This window comes from Corvus kubaryi, unplaced genomic scaffold (genome assembly GCF_017639235.1).
Source record: "Corvus kubaryi isolate FWS band 111438036 unplaced genomic scaffold, C.kubaryi_AGA036_p1.0 71, whole genome shotgun sequence".
NCBI classification, from domain to species: domain Eukaryota; kingdom Metazoa; phylum Chordata; class Aves; order Passeriformes; family Corvidae; genus Corvus; species Corvus kubaryi.
Window position 1 is genome coordinate 8881637 of NW_024582059.1, and position 19249 is coordinate 8900885.

The following is a 19249-nucleotide window of genomic DNA, read 5'->3' on the forward strand; positions in this document are numbered from 1 at the left end:
AGGCTACATTTGTGATTATCATACAGAACATTATTCCTCTTGGCTGCATTATAGCTGTACTGTTTCCATAGAGACGTTCTGCTGTTCATCTCAATGACATACGAACAGACATTTATGTTAAAATGATTGATAAATGGTGCATTCCCAGCTTTACCAAATCCATACTACTGACATCTTATTCTTTAGAGAAACAAAGTAAGCCCTTATTACAGATGATGCCAATTTGATTTGCAAAATATGAAGCATTACTTTAGAAGGCTCATGCTGTGTTTGTAAGGACATCAATTTGGGCTGCCATCTGGAAACTACTTCAAGAGTACAGAGAGAAATGTTTGCATCGTGACTAAACATGCTGACTAATAGTCTGTGCTTTAACTGGTCTGGATCAAATCCTTACAGGGAAATCTGCAAAGATCTCTTCTTGACATCATGTGAAAGATTTTTTTTTCCTACTTGATTTTGGTTGCCAAACAACACAGGGGTTTCCAGACCAACAGGTGGTATTTTTTGTGCTTAAGAAAAAAACCTGGATGCCTTGACTGGGCTCGGGGGTTTTTCTTGCCTTGCTGCACACCACAGGGCCAGCAGCTGTTGCATGGCCTCAAAATGTCCCTGCCTTGCCCGGGATGCCCTCCCCCCCTGCAGGTGCCTTCAGCCCCCAGCCCTGTGACAGCCTCCAGCAGCCAGCGAGACCTCAGGAGCGAGAGGAGCTGCAAGGAGGCCATGCTATCCTCTCTGAGAGCAGCCCCATCTTTGAACTACGTGTTCCTGCACAAGTGTTGCCAAAACTTGCGTGCCTTTTCTGGAGCACAAGTCCTATGAGGAGCAGCTGAGGGAGCTGGGGGTGTTTAGCCTGGAGGAAGCTCAGGGGAAACCTTATCACTCTCTACAACTTCCTGAAAGGAGGGTGTAGTCAGGTGGGGGTCGGCCTCTTCTCACAGGCAACCAGGGTCAGGATGAGAGGACATAACCTCAAGCTGGGGAGGTTTAGGTTGGACATTAAGAAGAATTTCTTCACAGAAAATATTGCAATATACTACCCAGGGAGATGGTGGAGTCACCGTCCCTGGAGGTGTTTAAGACTGGACGTAGCACACAACAGGTGATGGACTGTCTGGCAGGTGCTGGAGTCACTGTTCCTGGGGGTGCTTAAGATGGGAATGTGGCACTTAGTGCCCTCCATGGTTTAGTTGACATGGTGGTGTTGGTTCACAGGTTGGACTCGAAGACCTCAAAGGTCTTTCCAACCATTCTGTGATTCTTCAGTTACGGTCACAGCACCGGCCTGTTGAGGCCACAGCCGCAATTCCACTGGGGAGGAAACTGTCTCATCCGCGCGCTTACGGCCGAGAGGGGCAAAGGTGCTTTTATCACGACATGAGCGCATTAACTTAAGGTTTCTCTTAGTGATTCCTCCCCGCCAGACGGGAAGCCAGCAGCCCGGGACATCCCCTCTGCCACGGCGGCGAGAGAAAGGCAGTCGAAAACGACCCCGCACTCGCCTCCGCCCCGCTCCCGGACAGGGAGGAAGGAGGAGGCCAGTGGGCAGAGGCGGATGAGAGCAGGCAGCTGGAGGCGGGCCGAGCCGCGGGGCGGCGCGGGCGGGAGGCCGCGGTGAGCGGCTGCGGGGCCTGTGCGCGGGCCCGGCAGGAGCGCGGCGGGAGCGGGCGCGGAGGGGCGCGGGCGGCGGGGCCGCGGCCGCACGGAGGGACGGGACCGGGGATCTGTCGGTACGGGCCTGTCCCGGCCGCCTTCCGCCCCGGAGCGGAGCGGGGCGCCCTAAAACTGGCCGCGGTGGTGAGCCGGGCACAGGGCACTGTGGGAAGGAAGGCGTTCGGCTGGAGCGGGGTCTCGCGTATCCCCCCGGGGTGCGGTGCCGAGCAGCCGGGCTGCCCTGCCGCGGCGCCCGGGGCCGAGGGCCGGGCCGTGTCCCGCGCGTAGCCCGGGCCTGCCCCGGCGCGGTAGCGCCAGCGAAGCCACAGCGGCTCTTGTGGAGCTCTCAGCTGAGCGTTTTCCTTGTTGCGTGATAGCACTTAGTGAAAACAGTGCCCGAAGAATGTCTTTTCAAAGACTTCACCTTAGGGAAGCAAAGATACATTTCTTGAGCAAGGGCCCCGTCAAGGGTTATGGTATCACTTTGGGGACGTTTCTCTGAGGCACCTCGGGACTGATAGCAGTGTCCTAAATTAAAAGTGAAAGTATCCACCCTTAATGGCAAATGGATGATAGGAGAATGTGCAAATAAACAGTCAGTGTGACATGCAACATTTGAAAACACCCACTCAATTAGCAAAGAGGTTCTTTGGAATCTCGGCAGCAATTTGGATCACCATTGAGGTGAAAGCTCTCAAAGACAAGCCTCTTGATTTCGTCCCTGTCTGCAGAGACCGCAGCGATGTGTTGGTGTTGCAGTAAGTGAGCATCATGATTTGTTGTGGGTAGAAAATGGTGTCATATTTCTGAGGGAAGCGTGAAAATGCAGCCCACAACACTCAGTGGGGGGAACCAGTGAACTTAGTAGGCTAAGAGCTGTGTGTGCCAACAAAATTCCAACATCCAACAACAAAATTGTCTTTCTTCTGCTGCGTGGGAACCCTGAAGTGCTTTTCCCGGTAACGGCAACTTAGCGGAAAAAAAGCCTTCAATAACAATATCAATTCCAATTGCCTCTGCTTGAGTTTCAGATACAACCACTATGCTTTAAGATCATAGCAGCTTCAGCAAATGTTCTGGTTTGGCATTTGTTACCTCTAAGTCTTTGGAGGCACATATGGAAGTACATCTGGCAATAACATAGGATTGAAGAGAACAGGCTTTTAGTGAACTTTCAGGAGCTCTCTGATGTGGAATGTATGTAGAAAAAGTATAGTCAACTTAAAGCTGTGTGCCGGTTTATTATTTGTTCTTGACATACAATAGCAAAATTATTTAGCTTGGAAGGGACCTCTGGAGGTCATTGGCTCAACTCCCTGCTTAAAGCAGTGCTGTCATCAAAGTTAGAGCAGGTTGCTTCAGGCCTTGTCTGATTAAGCTTTTTCTTGAAGGATTTGAAATGGAGTTGAAAGCTGGGTCTGAAATTTAGCCAAATTTGGAAGAAAGTGTCACAAGCTTTGGAAAGTTACAGAGTTCTAACCAGTGTGAATGAAGCATACTCTTGCTTAGTTAAGTGGAAGCTGTGTTTCCTCTCCATTTTTGGGGTGAGGATTCTGGTTCTCCAATTGTGCAAAAGTCTTCACTGTGCACAATGCAGAGATTTTTGGAAGATACATTGTCCTGCAGCACAGTTCTCTTAGTAGATACAAAACTGAAATATTTTTAAAGTAACATTTCTCTATGCAAAACTGAAACGACTGGCAAACCACTTTAAATAAATAAGTCATTATGCAGATAAGATACTAACAACCTTTTAAATTTGAAAGCAGAAGTGGTGATTCCAGCAGTCACAGAGCTGCAGTGTAATCCGCTTTATTTCTACACCTTTAACAGCAGGAAGGTTTTCTGGGCAAAACCCAACTCTTGTGCCTTACTTGTCCACTAGATGAGTTAAATGTTTTCACTCAGAGATTCAAGTTTGATGGAATGAAGAAAGCTGATGTCAGCGTTAATGTGTCTTAATCTGTTCACAGCATGTCTTAGTGTATCCTGTGAAGTCAAGTCTCTGAAGAAATCGAAGCATTATTGCTTGCGCTGCTCAGTGTCTACAGGTCCTGGGTAAAACACACTTTGTAGAAGAGTATTAAATACAGTTCTTGGAGAAGCTTATCCTCTAAGTAGGAAGGAAGGATGAAGAGTGAGGGAAAAAATATAAGTGGAAGCAGCTGTGCCATTGTAATGATGTGTCTTTTAAATGTCATCACTATTTCTCTTAAATGCTCAAGTTAGAAATACATTGGCGTCTTTCAAGGGGAAAATTATAGAAATTAAATTGTTATATTAGTTGTGGAATCAAACTTTTCATCTGCTAATGCAGATAATTTCAGCAGTCACTGGTGGCCCTGCTGAAGCTGTGGATGAAAGCAGATCAGCAGATACAGTTCTCAGTGTCCTAAGGACTGTGAAGAAGGTAAGACTAGGTAAAATAAGATGAAAGAATGTTCATCAGCTCAGTTCTTGTGCAGAGAGTGTGGTTACAACACCTTTTACAAGACGTGGCAAAATTTCCACCATCCTATTTCAGCTTTTTTTCTCCAGGCAGTACCTAGTCCACCTACAATGGCAAAGGGCAAACTGCACTGGGATGCTTTTGGATTCAGTGTAAATAGCATTACTTTGACAAGAGGATTGCATGTGTATTACTATAACTATATTAAGTATCCTGTTGCCATTTGAAGTTAAGTTTCCAAATGCTTTTCTTATATGTAGTCTTTCAAGTGTGGTATGAAGATTATGTACACAAAGTTCATGTTATGGTGCTTGTCCTCAGAGACACCTTTTCTGTCAAAGTTATAACTCATATCAAAAGTATATGTGTGGCACATCTGTTGAGTGTAACCTCAAAATGACTCTCCCACTTTCAGAAAAGTCAGAGGTATTCTGGGACTAAAACTATCATTGCCTTTATTATTATACTTACGTGGAATGGACAAAGAAATTTTAGAGGCTCCCTTTGCTCCCCACAGAAAAATGAACCTTTCTTCATATTTTGTATTAGCTAGAGCAATCCCTGTGGTTACCTTATGATTCCGTATTGATCCCAGTGTGGCACCTATAGAATCTCTGCACCTGTTCCAGACTGCTCGACTATGGGTCTGCTGTACCTGCTTCTGCCAATTAAGATTTTGTCTAACCCCGGGTTTTTTTGCACACCCCATTGTTACCCCCCTGCCTTGGCTACAGGAATAAGGAGTATTCTGATAGAGCATCTCACTAAAGATCAGTTCTCGCCATAGCCCTTGCAGGTTCAAGTCCTCATAACCTTTGAGTGCACCTCTGCATTCACTTTCTGTGTCTTCAGACAAAACATACAATATTGATTGGGGATTATTATGCATCTGTTCTTAAGTCACTTTATTCATGTTTTATGGCAGGTTTTCATGCAGTTCTACAGTACACTTTGCAGTTTATTTCAGCTTTTAAGAGATCAATAAGTAGGGTCCTTTAAGTTTCAGATTTCTGAACTAGGTTGGTATTATTAATAGTCCACATACTTAATTCCACTCTTTGATTTCAGATTCTGTAAGGACCTGCAGCAAAACAACTCCACAAAAAGAAGCACCTTCAGAACAAAGATGAATATCGGGAAAGCTTACAGTGCTGTTAACATCAGCAATGGAACAGATCTAGCTATTGGCTTTACCTCTTCTGCAGTAGCTGTTCTTCTATTTGGGACAAACTTTGTGCCTGTCAAGAAATTTGATACTGGTGATGGTAAACTTAATTATATTCCTTTCTTTGGTTTGCTATTTTTGCTAATAGGAATAATATTTTACCAGCAAATTACTAGAGTTTCAAGGCTGTCATCACAGCCTTAATCCAGAGAGTGTGTTTAGTTTTGTCTGCTGTTGTTAGGGTATAAAGCAATAATAGAGCTTCAGGATGTGGCATATCTTTGAAGAGCCTTTTTATATGTTGTGCACGTCGACAGTGATGATGTACATTTCATGAGAATTCCACAATGGAAAGTGAAATGTTCTTTGTTCTACCCTTGTGGGGATTCTCGGATACATACGGTGTTTTTATAAATAAGGTAGAACTTGTTGGACTTTGCAGCATTGCCTTTCAATTGCGACCCTAACATAAAAACAAAAACTGAAAGTCTAATAATTTTATATGGTGACTTGGTAAGAGGAAACAATTATTCCTATTTCCTACTTGGAATATTATCACTTTACTAGGTTTGTGTTCGATTTCCATGTTTACGTGAAGCATAACCCGATTACCAGATCCCTAGATGAATAAATCTGCCATTATGTTATTGCAGTATAGTACCTGCATTGCAGTCTGGATATAACCTCTGCTCTTTGTGCCAAATATGACCCTAACAAGACAAACTTAGGCTTTCAAGGGAAAGTCTAGCACAGCTGGCATAAAGTTAACTAGTCTGCCTAACTGACCCTTCAGGAATCTACAGAGGTAGAAGAGATCTGTCACTGCCCATCCTCAGTGTCCAGGATTGGTGGAAAAGCTTCAGCTTTGAAGAAGTTTCGTCCTGTGCATGCATCTGTGTTAGCAGCTACTGGGGTGGTGGGAGAAGTTTGCAGCAACTGAATGTCATCTTTGTCAGAAGTCCATCAAAATTTTCATGTGTTTAAGAATCAGAGCTTGTGTAAACTTTGTCTAGCAAAGTGTCTTTTGCAGCTCTGTAGGAAGAATGCATGGTAAGGAAAAGACTGACCGAATTATAAGCCACCCTACAAATACATCCTTTGAATAAATTGTAATGTGGTTCCCTGAAATTCACAAAGGAGGTGGCCACCTTTTTGATTTTTTTTCTGTACTACTGTATCTAAGGTAAACATATTCTGGTAAGAGATTCACACATGCGGTATTCCACAAATTCTCTGTTGTGTGCCTTTGATTTTTCCACAGGCATGTTCTTCCAGTGGATTCTCTGTGCCTCCATATGGATTGTTTCTTTAGTGGTCAATTTGATCCAGAATTGCCCCCGGTTTTGGCCTCTGGCTATGGTTGGAGGTTTTGTGTGGGCTACAGGTAAGGAATAAGAGATTCCAATTCTTGAAACTTTTCCATATATAAGATAGTAGTTATTTAGTAGTGTCCTGGGGTGACTTTATGATATGTATCCCATATCGCTGCCCTATGCCCAGGAATTAATTTTTATGCATTTTTATGCCTTTAAACTGAGCCTGAGAGGGGGAAGGAAAAACTGAGCAAAACTTTTTCAAAGCAGTTTGCAGTTTGTTCAAGGTCACACAGAGATAGGGACTTTTCTTTCCAGCTGTGGCAGGGGAGGGAGGAGGCACCTGGCTTGCGGTTGCCCATTAGCTTTTGGCCAGTAGTTCAGTTTCTTTTTCTCCAGAGAGAGACTGAGAGCTGAACTTTTTTTCCTTCCCTGGAATTTCGGATTTTCTCCTTTTCTACTGGACTGCTCAATATCAGAGCACATCGGGAGGACTTTCCACTGAGCGCAGAGGGCCTGGCCCTGGGCCAAGCCCCAGCTCTGAGGAGACCAAAGGGAGGACTCTAACGCTTTCCCAGGTTTTTTCTCCACAGCGAAAGATTTTATTATTTAGCATTATTTTCCTTTTCCTGTGTGTTTGTTAAACAAATAGTTTTTATCTCTTTCACTTTCCTTTGAGGAAAATTTATTTTTTCCCAAACCTGGTGGGGGAGGGGGGTGACCTGCCTTCTTTCAGAGGATGTATTTCTAAATTTGGCCAAACTGGTACAAGTAGTTATGCAGTTCTTTAATGTCTCACTGTTAATGGAACTGTACCCTTATAGTAAATACTGGTTTATTATGCTTATTTTGTAAGAGGCAAATTCACACCAAAAATAATGTTTAAAATTAGATGGAGGAAAAGTCTATGTTCAGTGTATTTATTTTTTTAAAATCCCTGTTTCTTATCACCTTGTAGCTTCCTAAATTTCTTTGCCTTCTGACCAGGCACAGAATCTAAATCAAATATAGACAAGATCACATTCTATTTTTTAACTGATTTCAGTTTTGGTTTTTGTATTTCAGGCAATGTTACAGTTGTCACTATTATTAAAACTATTGGGTTAGCTCTTGGTCTTTTGATATGGGCTTCTTTTAATTTGCTGACAGGTTGGGCAAGTTCAAGGTAAGTAGGTTTTAAATCTTAAGTCATTACATAACTAATGTTACCAATTCTTCATTAATAACTGCAGTGAAAACTCACCTGTAGAATCATAGAGTCATTCAGTTTGGAAAAGACCTTTAAGATCATCAACTCCAGCCATTAACGTAACACTGCCAAGTCTACCATTAAAGAAGATTTATCCTATGTATTAAAACTTTCTCCTTCTCAGTGGAGAGTATGCAAGTTAACTATTTTAGCTTTTTGTATTTCCTCTGTTTTAATAGAAAGAAGAATGCCCAGTGATGTTATTGAGTCGATAAATAATGTATTTCTTAGTGTAAAACTAGTACATATTTGTTTTTTTTTCTTCTGCAATGTGATCTGATAAAATAATTTAACTTCAGTTTTTAAATATACATATTAAAAAACAACACACGTTAAATTAATTGTTTTTGTAAAGTAGACATAGCTTTTTGCAAGCCAACTGAAGCACTGATCTAATACTGAAAATATATATACTTAAGCAGAATTATTTACATGAGTCAAGACTTCCAAGGCTAGGTTATAATTTAACTACTTGTATAAAGTCTGTGCAACTAAGTGAAACTGGTTAAATGTTCCAGGTTTGGTTGGTTTGGAATTGACCCGGAAGAGGTATCAAGACCAATCTTAAATTATGTTGGAGCTGGACTTTCACTTATAAGGTAGAAATTGATCCTTATAATGCATTTCTGTTATGTAAAATATATATTTAATAACCAACCACCAGGATATTTAACAAGAGAATGAATATATTGGAGAATTTTTGGCAAATCAATTTACTATGAAATTCATAAGCTATCCACAGCTAGCTGGTCAGTGTTCATGTAGAAGCAGACATGTTATCCCGTACAGGGATGAAATGGTTATCCATAAACACAGAAATATATTTTTATGCTGGTAGGCATGTTCAAGGCAAAGCAGAGATGTACGGATTACCTCCCTAGCTAGGTTATTCAAATGGTTCACTTTCCCCAAGTGCTGTGAGAGGACGGACTGACTAGAAGAATCTTGTTGAGAAAACCTCAGATTTCTGATGTCATTTCCCTCAGTGAGAGGTACAAATCTTAATCTCATAACTATAGAAGATGCCACAGAACCCCTTCCCTGATACTTTGGGGTCCATGAGAGGCCAGAGGCTTTGCATGTTTTCCTGTCTGTAATAGCTCCATGTCTTGTAAGTCTTAGGTCACACTTCAAGTTCCCACACAGTGTCTTCCTTCACAGTCTTTGGAAGGACTTTATTCTTTCTTTTTGCTTGGTTTTTATTTGTACAAGTGCAAACATTTTGGTCCTAACACAGAGGAAAGAGGATCTTTGGTTATGTAGCAGTGTTCTTGCTTTCCAACTGGGTGGCTGGGAAGATGGCCCTAAATCCTAGGGGCTTTACTCTAAGTGTGCTGACAGAAGATACATGAAGTGCCTTTCAGAAAAGGAGGTTATGAAGATAATGCCTTTCAGAAAAGGAGGAACGTGAAGATAATGAAGCTGTTTCTGATTGGTAGGAGAGAGCTGCTGCCTTAGAGTCATGATTTTTGGTTCTGCTTTTCTTCTTTCCTAAGAGTCTGCAGCTTTGTACCCGTTCCCGTTATACGTGGCACATTAGTTTGGGAGGTACTGAGAAAATAGAAGCAGTACTGCTATTCCTGCCTGATAAATTCATGCAGCTCATCACCTACTTCCTGTTTCTGAGATACCATGGAGGAGAGACCAACAGGGAAAAAGATTGTGACCAAACATGTGTTCCTGGCAAACTGCATAAAGGCTGTGCATGTTGCTCTGTGAAGCTCAGAAGCAGGCTTTTCATTTTCACCTCCTGTGTGGAATCTGTATGTTTCCTCTGGAGGAAGCTGACATCCTTTTATACCTATGCTTACTCTGTCAGTGAGAGATGAATCCTTCTTCAAATGGAAACATTTACAGTTAGAGGAAGAAATTCCTAGATCATTAAAATGTTTTTCATAAAAGTAAAAAACAGATCCTTCTAGTTCTGATTGCAGGTATTTACCTGATCTCCTGTAGGCAGGATTAAGAGTAGCAATATTACCCTTTCTTCTCCGTTTTATTCACTTAATGCACTGAGCGGCACTGAGCAATATCCCTTCTCTTTCTGCATGCTCACAAGGCCCTGTAGCAGCAGTATTCCATCCCTCACGTATGATAGAAGGGTAAAAATTAACATTTTTCCGTGAGCATAGAGGCAATTCTGTGCAGGTTTGAGCTGTTCCTTATCTAATTTTCAAGCATGTGTTCCATTTATGTGTGATTTAATATGAAATGGCACTGTTAGCTACAGCATCTATTGTTAATGTGGTTGTAACTACATGCTGTTAAAAGAAGGTGTTTCAATCACATTACATGAGAAGAGAGATCTATAAAGTGATACAAAAACTTGATTTATTTCCTTATTTTCACTTAGGTTGTCTGTTGGCTAAGTTAAATTAATAACTTAAAATTATTATATTTATATCTTTCATAACTTATTACGATTACGTATATATATATATATATATATAACTTAAAGCAATTGCATTTTTTAAATATACTGAAGTGACTCTAGGGTTATAATGAAAACAAAGGAATATGCCTCCAGATAAAACTTTTGTCTCTGGACACTAAATGTTATGTCCTTATGAACTGACATGGTATTTATTTGGTGTATTTTTCTCTTCTGAGTGCTGTCATATTTCTTTTTATAAAAACTGAAGTCCAGAGTTCTTCAGCTTCATTAGAAAGCACACCTTTACTGAGAGAAAGTGTAAGTACTCTGCAGTTGTTACTTTACAGCAGTGAAAGTACGTATCCATTTTAAAACAAAAAATGTGTTTGTTAGTCAGGTTTGGTAGATTTATGGTAGACTACATAAAACAACATAAATACATATTGATTGTATCTTAATCTGTGGATCTTTGATATCATTTTGAATATTAGCAACAGAAGAGGTATTCCCAAGTGTTCTTTCTTGTTTGTCAGTTTTAGATGGCTTAGAAAGTCCATTTTCATTATGATGGAGATTACATAAAAGACAAAGAGTATTACTTTCAGAGAGTATGTGAGAAGAGGAAGCAATTTCAATTAAACGTTAGCTATAAAGCTGTGAAGGTGCTTAGGTGGAAGGCTGGATTTTTGCCCAGTTGCTGAGCCAGGAGACTGTCAAGAGTTGCTGACTGTCGTCATCAGCTGTGGCACAGGTTGGAGGCCAGTGAGGGGTACCAGATTGGCTGTCACTCCTTTGGGAGGCAGTAGCAGAGTATGCAAAGACAGCTGGAGAACCACAGGCTCCTCCTACCATTGTGCCTTACTGTTAGAGGTCATGCTCAGTGGCTACCTGAACAGAGAGCCCTGAGAGTTTTCTAGCTGTGCTCAATACTCACCAGAGGAACCAGTCTACCAGACTAAAGCACAGAAGACAATTTGATTGCACATTTTAAGAAATCAAACTAAACTAAACTTGCATGAAAACTCTTGGTTTTTTGCAGTCTATTAATGATTCTGAAGATACCACTGAAGACTCATGGGTGAACAAACTTTCTCCAGTAAAAAAGAGACTCATGTAAGTTGCTAACAGTTTTTGTACTGGTACAGAGCAAGTAGCCAGAGAAAGTAGTTAAACAGTGTTAGAGAAGAATTTGTCCTGTGGTTTCCTAGCAAAGTCACACACTAATAAATAACAGGTTTTTACATAGTAGTGTAGCGTGCAAATCTATATATGAATAGTTGCACAGTTATTTAGATTATTTCATTGGCTGGATTATTTCAACATTGAGTGTGTCTCACCTTACCAATTAGGTATCAGGTACTCCTGTGAAAAAATACCATTTGGCAAAGTAAATAACAGTATCAGCTCAGTCATTACAGAGCTGGGTTTTATCAGCTGGTTGATTAGCACTCCAGCATAGAAGAAGCCAGTGCTAATGACATGCTTCCAGGTGTGGTTTCCAAGTGAACACATCTGGAGAAGGCCTGGCAGTATGGTAAGGAGACAGTAGAAGTGCTCCAAAGCTGAAGCAAGGAGATGGTGTGGGGAGTGGAGCCTACCAAGAGCACAGCACTCTGGAGATGGAGTAGGGAACTGAAGAGGCAATGAACCTGGGAAGTTATAAAGATTATGTAGATTGCAACAGCAAAGGTGAGGGTGGAAGCATTTTAAATTGAATTTTTATTTGTTGTCCCCTAGCTCTGCTTTTAGGAAATCCTAGTTAATTTCCCGTGTCATTAATCTAGATTGCTGGCTTTTGGTGCAGGAATTGTCTGTGTTGCTTGGCCACAAAGTGCAGTGAAATTAAGTGGACCATTTCTCTACTAGAAAATTTAAATGTGCTAAAATGTATTATTTTTATAGCTAGCAATTTTTTTATGGTATACAGTTTTTACCTGCAGTACTGGGCTTACATGTGTTGTCTACTTCTTTAATTCATGCTAGGCTGTTTTCTCCAATTTTTATTCTTTTTAAAGAGGCTGTAGCCTGGCTGTAGTAGCTGGAATACTCTACGGTTCCAGTTTTATACCAGTACTTTACATCAAGGATCATGGAAGAAGAAATGAAACTATATACACAGGAGCAAGTCAGTTTGGTAAAGGCTAATAGACTACTTCTACTTTATTTCATCGTTTTTTAAAGGCAGAGGGTGAAAACCTTGATATGCCTGAAAATAAACCATGACAATTTATCAGTTCTGTACTACTTTAGATGTTGTCATAATGATAGCCCTAGCACTCCTTTTTTGTTAGAGGTGAATTACACCATTAAAAAGACTTGAGAAACATCCCAAAGACTACCATACGTAACTCACAGGTATGTTTCTGAAGGCATTAAATATTAGCACTCCCAAAATACAGAGTTTGTGTGAGTGGAGAAGGAGTTAAACAAGGGCACGAGCTTGCCAATTTCCAACAGCAATAAAGGAAGAGAATATTGGTCATAACTGATGAGGAGAACAGATATATGACAATATAAGTAATTAAAACCATGTCGTTTTTTAAATTGAACGTGTTTAACATAAGCCTAATTGCCAATTTCAAACTACATTCCCCCAGAAATGTTTTCCTTAAGGTTTAGGTTATACCTTGTCAGGTAATGCCTGCAGCTGCTTAAGAGCAAAGTACTGCTGAGAACACATAATGTTGCCATTGTCATATACAATTTCTCTTGAATACTGCAATGTATATATTCCCCAGCCAGGCAAAACAGATGTTGTCATTACCATAGCTGCCTTTCCTGTTGAGAATTTACAGCTCCAAGGAGACAAGGATCACTTTGCTGCATGCTTCTGCTTTACCATGTTGGAAATACTCTCTTCAGCCCATACAAAGTCCATAAAGGATTTATTATTCATAATTACAGTGATCAAAATTACGATACATCCTTCAAGATCAAAAAAGGGCAAAACTGAGCCATGTTTTGCTTACATAGTCTGTGCAGTTGTCTTGCCTATAAATGTAAAGAACAAAACAATGATACAGGAATACAAGAACATAATTGTTGATGGTCAAGAGAGGTCGTAATTATGTAAAATCCCCACCCCAGTTTTGTAGCCTCAGCTGAGGATTTTCTAAAGTTTTTATTAAATTAATTGAGTAATGTAATAGAGTTCTAAAAATAACAACTCATAGAAATGCTTAGAAGCCTGTACTAAATGGTGGAGTCAACACAGAATTTAATTCATGTTTAATAGGTGTTACTGATTGTATCCATCCACAGTTAAACTGGCAACTGAGTTAGACACAATGAGATTTGAATTTGAATTCTTAGGAGTAGCACCTTTATGCATTTTTGTCCATATGAATGCTATCAGTGAAAATAATTTTGTTAAGATTAATAACTGGTATTTTTGCTAACATCATTTTATAATTTCTCTTTCAGATTTAGATTATGTTTTTGCACACTTCAGTGGAATATTTCTTACAAGTACCATCTACTTTTTGATCTACTGTGCAGTCAAAAAAAATAAACCTTATGTTTATCCCCAAGCCATATTGCCAGGTATGTTTTTAAATTAGTAGTTCATTTCAGTTACTTCTTCGGACCATTTTGCAGTGATTAGTTCAAGTTGTGTGTTGGAATTGTAGTTCACCTTTCAAGTATCTTCATTTGACTTTTTGTCTCTTTTGAAGGGGCACTTCTATTAGGTTAATTAATTAAGGTTGGGAGACAGTGATAATTTTTGTTCTATTCTGAAACTAGAACAAAATGACATTGCAGATTTTCAAAAACTAACTGCCAGAGTGGAGAACATGTTGCCCAGAAAATTGTGAACTTTAATTAATTTGCTACTTCAATTGGAGTACCTGATTTTCATCCATTGAGCATTGATTTAGATTGCCAGAGCTAGCTTGTTAAAGTAGTTAACATACTAAAATACATAGATACAATTTCTGTATTATGCTATAAGTGTAAAACTTCCACAAATTGCTGCCTGGACCTTGCTGTGCATGTTTTTGATTGGGATTTATTTTTCTAGGGTTTGTTTCTGGTGTGCTTTGGGCAATAGCCAATTGCTGCTGGTTCCTGGCCAATCACTATCTTAGTGCTGTCGTCAGCTTTCCAATAATTACTGCAGTAAGTATATAAAGTAAAATTTCTAACTAGAATTAAAAGTGTTTTTTGGAATTGAGTTGAAATTATGATGGGTCTAGAGCATTTTTAGTCAAGAGTGTACAGTGCCTCCTCTGCTTGTCTGTGATAGTCTTTGGATTTTTAGGAACATGAGTGACTGTGACAAGCACCATCTTGGTCAATGTCAAGCATAAGAAAAACCAGAAGAATTGAGAGTGTGAGTCTTTAGGTTATGTAAAAGCCAAAGCTTTGTAAATGGAATTATATCAATATTAACTATTTAATTGAAGTGATTAAAAGAAGAATTATTTTATGCTTTCATCCCAGGCAGTATATTTTGGTCTGGATGTTTTTGAATTTGTGAATTTTATCCCCTAGTAGTTGTTTTGCTTAATTAAGTCAGGATTTTTTTCTTTTTACATTTCTTGAACAAACAGAACAGATTATGCACTACTGAAAATAATGTTCTTATGCAAATGTGTGGAAAATAGGTTGGCCTGTTCTGTCTCTGTGTTATTGCTGTTCATGATGTACCTTTAAAGCATAAATTCCAATCACTAGGTAAAAGTAAGCTTTGCATTTACTCTCTTGACGCTGTACTAATTGGTGACGCAAAGGTGGCAAATGAGAGTTAATAAATATTAAAACCAAAGTTTTGCTTAACAGCTGTATTTTGGAAGCAAACTAATGAAACAATTTTAATAGGGATTAAGCTTTGCCTCAAGATGCAGCAAGTCAAAATAAACTCTGCAGTATGCCATCAAAAAAAAAAAAAAACCAACAAAACTTGGGATCATTCTAATTAGAAATGGAAGGATTAATGGAAAGCTGCTTTAGTAACTTAGTTATTGGTATGCCTAAAGGGCAAGGATATAAAATAACAAAAGGAAAAATGTAAGGACAGCAGTGATGAGAAGCTGCCTGTCTGGACTGCAGGTTCAGAACTGCTGCTTTATTTCACTGTGGAGAAAATTTTCGGAGAGGTATTTGTCACATCCCTTTAACACTTTGTCTCACTTTTAAAAGTGCATTCCTCTCTCAGCGCACATTATCTAGAAAGTGAAATAACCCCTCAAATAATAGTTGGCAATGTTACTAGGAAACAGCACCCACACATATATTCAGCATGAGACGCTTTTTCCTGTCTATATCTGTGTCCCATCAGCTGCATTGAGGATGAAGAGAGGAAGGTCGCTGGCCAAACATCTGTCAAGTGTTTCTCAGAACAGCTCTAATGGGAAGCATTCACAGAGCCAATTTTTGTTTCATATTCAGATATTTTCTCATCAGAGATGAAAATTCAGATCATTGCTCCCTCAGGGGAAAAACTGTATTTTCAAGAGTGCCTGGAAGTTGCTGTTGTGTATCACTGTTTGCTGTTAGCCAGGAAACCTGTACAACAACATCACAGATAATCAGGAGTTTCCCTGACCTGTCTCCCTGGCTGGCTCTGTGCTTTGTCCAGATGCCAGCTATACAGGAAATACATCTATGTTCCAGTCTCTTGATATCATACTGAGTGATAAAATCAAACTTTGTCCAACTAGTTAGTCATGCTAATAAAGGAAACGTTAGGAAACATTGTGCATTCTAATTTGGACTAAAGTAAGGCATGTCATTTGGAGTCTACTGAAAGAACATGTAACAGCTGGAGCAGACTCCACAGTGTAATTTAGAAAGAAGTTGTGCCTACTGCAAAAAAAAAAAAAAAAAGCAGTTTCTTGACTCTTTAGCCCTTCCTGAAGATTTTATTGTATCTTACTTAGTAAATATTTCACTGATGCTTATGCTTTTGTCATGAGTGCTTTACTTATACTGAATGGAAAGACCTTAATGTGTTATCCAGACAAAACTCAACCATCCTGAGAGCAGTAATGAGAAGGAGTGAATTTTAATGAAGTTGTGTAATGTACAAATTAATGTTACTCTTTAGGGTCCTGGCCTTGTTGCTGCAATGTGGGGAGTCCTTGTATTTAAGGAAATCAAGGTAATGTTATTAGGTCTCTTACCTAATATCTCTTGCTTGTCTCTAGCTCTAGAAACAGCATGACTTGGTATACAGCTGTATCTTAGATTTCTCCTCCTTGCAAGTATTGGATTATGAAACTGAAAGTGATATCATGCAATTTAAAATTTTCCAAGAAACATGAAGAACTGCGAACAATTTTTACAGGAATTAAGATTTTAGTTCCATAACTGTATGAGGAGCAGTGGATGTAGATGAAGACTGTAGCACAGCCAGGAGGCAGGATGCCAGGAGCAGCCTGAAAACAGTTTTCATTTGAGCCAGTTCTTTCAGTGGAGGCAGGGGAATGAGCAGTTGTCCCAGTAATCACATCAACAAGTAGATTACATTTTTAGGGTCAGGTTCAACAAAGGATGCAAAAATCCAACAGAGGTTAATTTGCCTTTGTAATTACAGTGTAATGTAAAGATCCTAAACTGATACAGCAGTGATTGTCTACAACAAGCTAATTTACTGGATTTTATAGGGCAGAAGTTAGTTGTCTAGTGGAATCTGAAGGACTGAATGCTAGCAGCGTAATACCAGGTTCTCTTTGCCAATCTGTCCAGGATCCAGAGGTACCTAACTTGCTATTAGAGACGATCTTTCCCAGTATTTTTGGTGACTGTGTGTCAGGCATCCTTGGATCTAGAAGTTCTGTGTCTCCTACTACAGATTAGTGTTGCACCACAGTAGAAGATCATCATGTTCGTTATCCAAATCTTTCTAACTCTCTAAGCCTTTCATTCTTTTCATACATTTTAGAATAATCTCTGCCTAAATGAAACCTAGTACTTTGTTTTACTTTTTTTTAAAGTGGTATCAATAATGACAAGATGACATTTTCATTTTTCTGTTGCCTATACAGGGACTGAAAAACTACGTGTTACTGTCAGTATCATTTTGCATCATTTTGGGTGGTTCACTTTCGACAGCTTTTTCTAAAGTCTGAAAGGACCTTCTGGACCAGTAGATGGTGCTAATGTTTAACACAAATAGAAAGACAATGTTGGTAGGTCACAATACATAATATTTTTCCAAATGTATGTCCAACATTTACTTGCTATAGACAAGTGGAAAATGAAAACATTTGGCATGAAAGAAAATATGGGAATGTTTGTTTCTGCGTTTCATGGAATAGTAAGAAAATCAAAGGACTTTATTAATCAAAGCTAAATGATTTTATTGTTACTAATTATTAGTTTTTTTCATTCAGGTGCTAAACTTCATGTCATCATAAATTGCAGTTTACTGTTGTGATGGTGGATAGTGATTTTCGTTCTTAGTCTGTAATACTGTATGTGTTTGCAAGCTGATTTGTTTTATTAAAACATTTTGTCTTACTGGCAAATATAAGATACCTCTTGAAATATTGCTTATGAAACTGATACACATGAAGGTAACAAAGCTTTTCTTTTATTTAGAAGCATTATTCTTTAAAATCATTACTTTGCATAAAAATGTTATCTTCCAGTCACTTCAGACTTGTGAAGGAAATAGAGTTAAAAGGGTGCTGGAAAATAAATTACTTTTGTTTCACAATGTTTTCCATAACTACCACCAACACTGTTTTCCTACTTGTGGCAGCTAACCTTTATATATGCAGAGCATGTTGTCTGAATCTCCCCGTAGCCTTTTCTTCAGTACATTAGACAACTCCAGTTCCTGCAGTCTTCCCTTGCTTGTAACTTGCTTGTAATTTCTCTTTATCTTTCCTGATAATAGAACGGTTTGGCTGCAAGGGACCTTAAAGATCATCTATGTCCAACCCCTCTGCCAAGGACAGGGATGCAATTCATTAGGCCAGGTTGCTCAGGGCCCCATCCTACCTGACCTTGAACGCTTCCGGAGATGAGGCATTGGCAGCTTCTCTGGACAGGCTATTCCAATCTTTCACCACCATCTGAGTAAAGAATTTCATTCCAAAATCTAATCTAAACCCAACCTCTTTCAGTGCAAAACCATTGCCCCTTGCCTTGTCACTGTCTGCCTGTATAAAAAGTCCTTCTCCCTCCTTTTTATGTACCACTTTAAGCTTCTGGAAGGCTGCAATGAGGTTTCCCTGAAGCATTCTCCATGCTGGTCTCTCACTAAGTGGACTACATCTGACATGGCAGTCAGGCTACAGTCTTTCAGAAACCAAGAAGTGCAGCAGTAAGATTATTGGAAGGATCCCCTTCCAGTTTGCAAGCTCTGCTCACAGTTACACATCACAGCTTTTTGCCATCATGGCTTGATATTGTTAACATGTTCAAATTGCAACCATAGTTTCTCCTTTCTCCCTTCCACCTTTCTTTGTCTGCTCTTCACCAGATTTGATCTTAGAACTGTTACTCAACCTGCTTTTTCCCATCTTGTGTTGTTTATTCCTACCTGGGTGTCAGAACTTGGTGTCGGAGAGGTTTTTCCCCTCTAAGGCATTTCTCTGGTTTTGGTCTCTATGTTAACCCTGTCCTCCAACAAGGTGGCAGCATTTTTCAGCCAGATGTCGTCTGCAAATTTAATAAATGTACTCTCTAATTGCTGTAAATAATTAATGAAAATGCTGTGTGATACTAGCCTTCACTTGCATTTTGGTATCTAGTACTGCTTACTTTTCAGGGAACGGTTGATTAACCTTTGAATACAATTTTCCTGTGTCCTACAGTGCTTTTATTTAGACTGTGTTCTCGGAGCTTTTACATAACATGTGATGGAACTGTTCAAATCAAGGTACATGATGTGCTCCACCCTATACCTGATACTGGAGAGAAAACTGGGAATTTTTTCTGTCCAGTGCCCAGGTCAGGCACAATTTCTCCTTGACAGATGCTTGACTGTTACTTACCTAGCCACTATTCTATTGACTCAGGCAAGGAAAAGTAATCTATTCACTGTGTTTCTGAAATAACTTGAATTAATTTGGACATTTATTAATTCCCTTGT

General features: G+C 39.7%; 1 protein-coding gene across 13 annotated transcripts; it reads left to right on the plus strand.

The window, feature by feature from the left end:
* Nucleotides 1–1439: 1439 nt before the first annotated feature.
* TMEM144 (transmembrane protein 144) lies at nucleotides 1440–18977 on the plus strand. 13 transcript variants are annotated; one of them, XM_042049849.1, is made up of 13 exons: nucleotides 1658–1730; nucleotides 3981–4063; nucleotides 5171–5367; nucleotides 6529–6651; nucleotides 7646–7745; nucleotides 8348–8428; nucleotides 10440–10521; nucleotides 11243–11316; nucleotides 12219–12337; nucleotides 13627–13746; nucleotides 14225–14322; nucleotides 16253–16306; nucleotides 17193–18977. In XM_042049849.1, exons 3-13 carry the CDS (start codon nucleotides 5229–5231, stop codon nucleotides 17274–17276), a joined length of 1074 nt encoding a protein of 357 aa, XP_041905783.1. In that variant the 5' UTR covers nucleotides 1658–1730; nucleotides 3981–4063; nucleotides 5171–5228; the 3' UTR covers nucleotides 17277–18977. The 13 variants fall into 13 exon arrangements, 12 of the variants coding, with proteins under 12 accessions (XP_041905792.1, XP_041905783.1, XP_041905790.1 ...); XM_042049854.1 differs by having other exon boundaries at nucleotides 1712–1730; nucleotides 3984–4063; XM_042049852.1 differs by lacking the exon at nucleotides 1658–1730 and adding an exon at nucleotides 1774–1797.
* The last annotated feature ends 272 nt before the right edge of the window (nucleotides 18978–19249 follow it).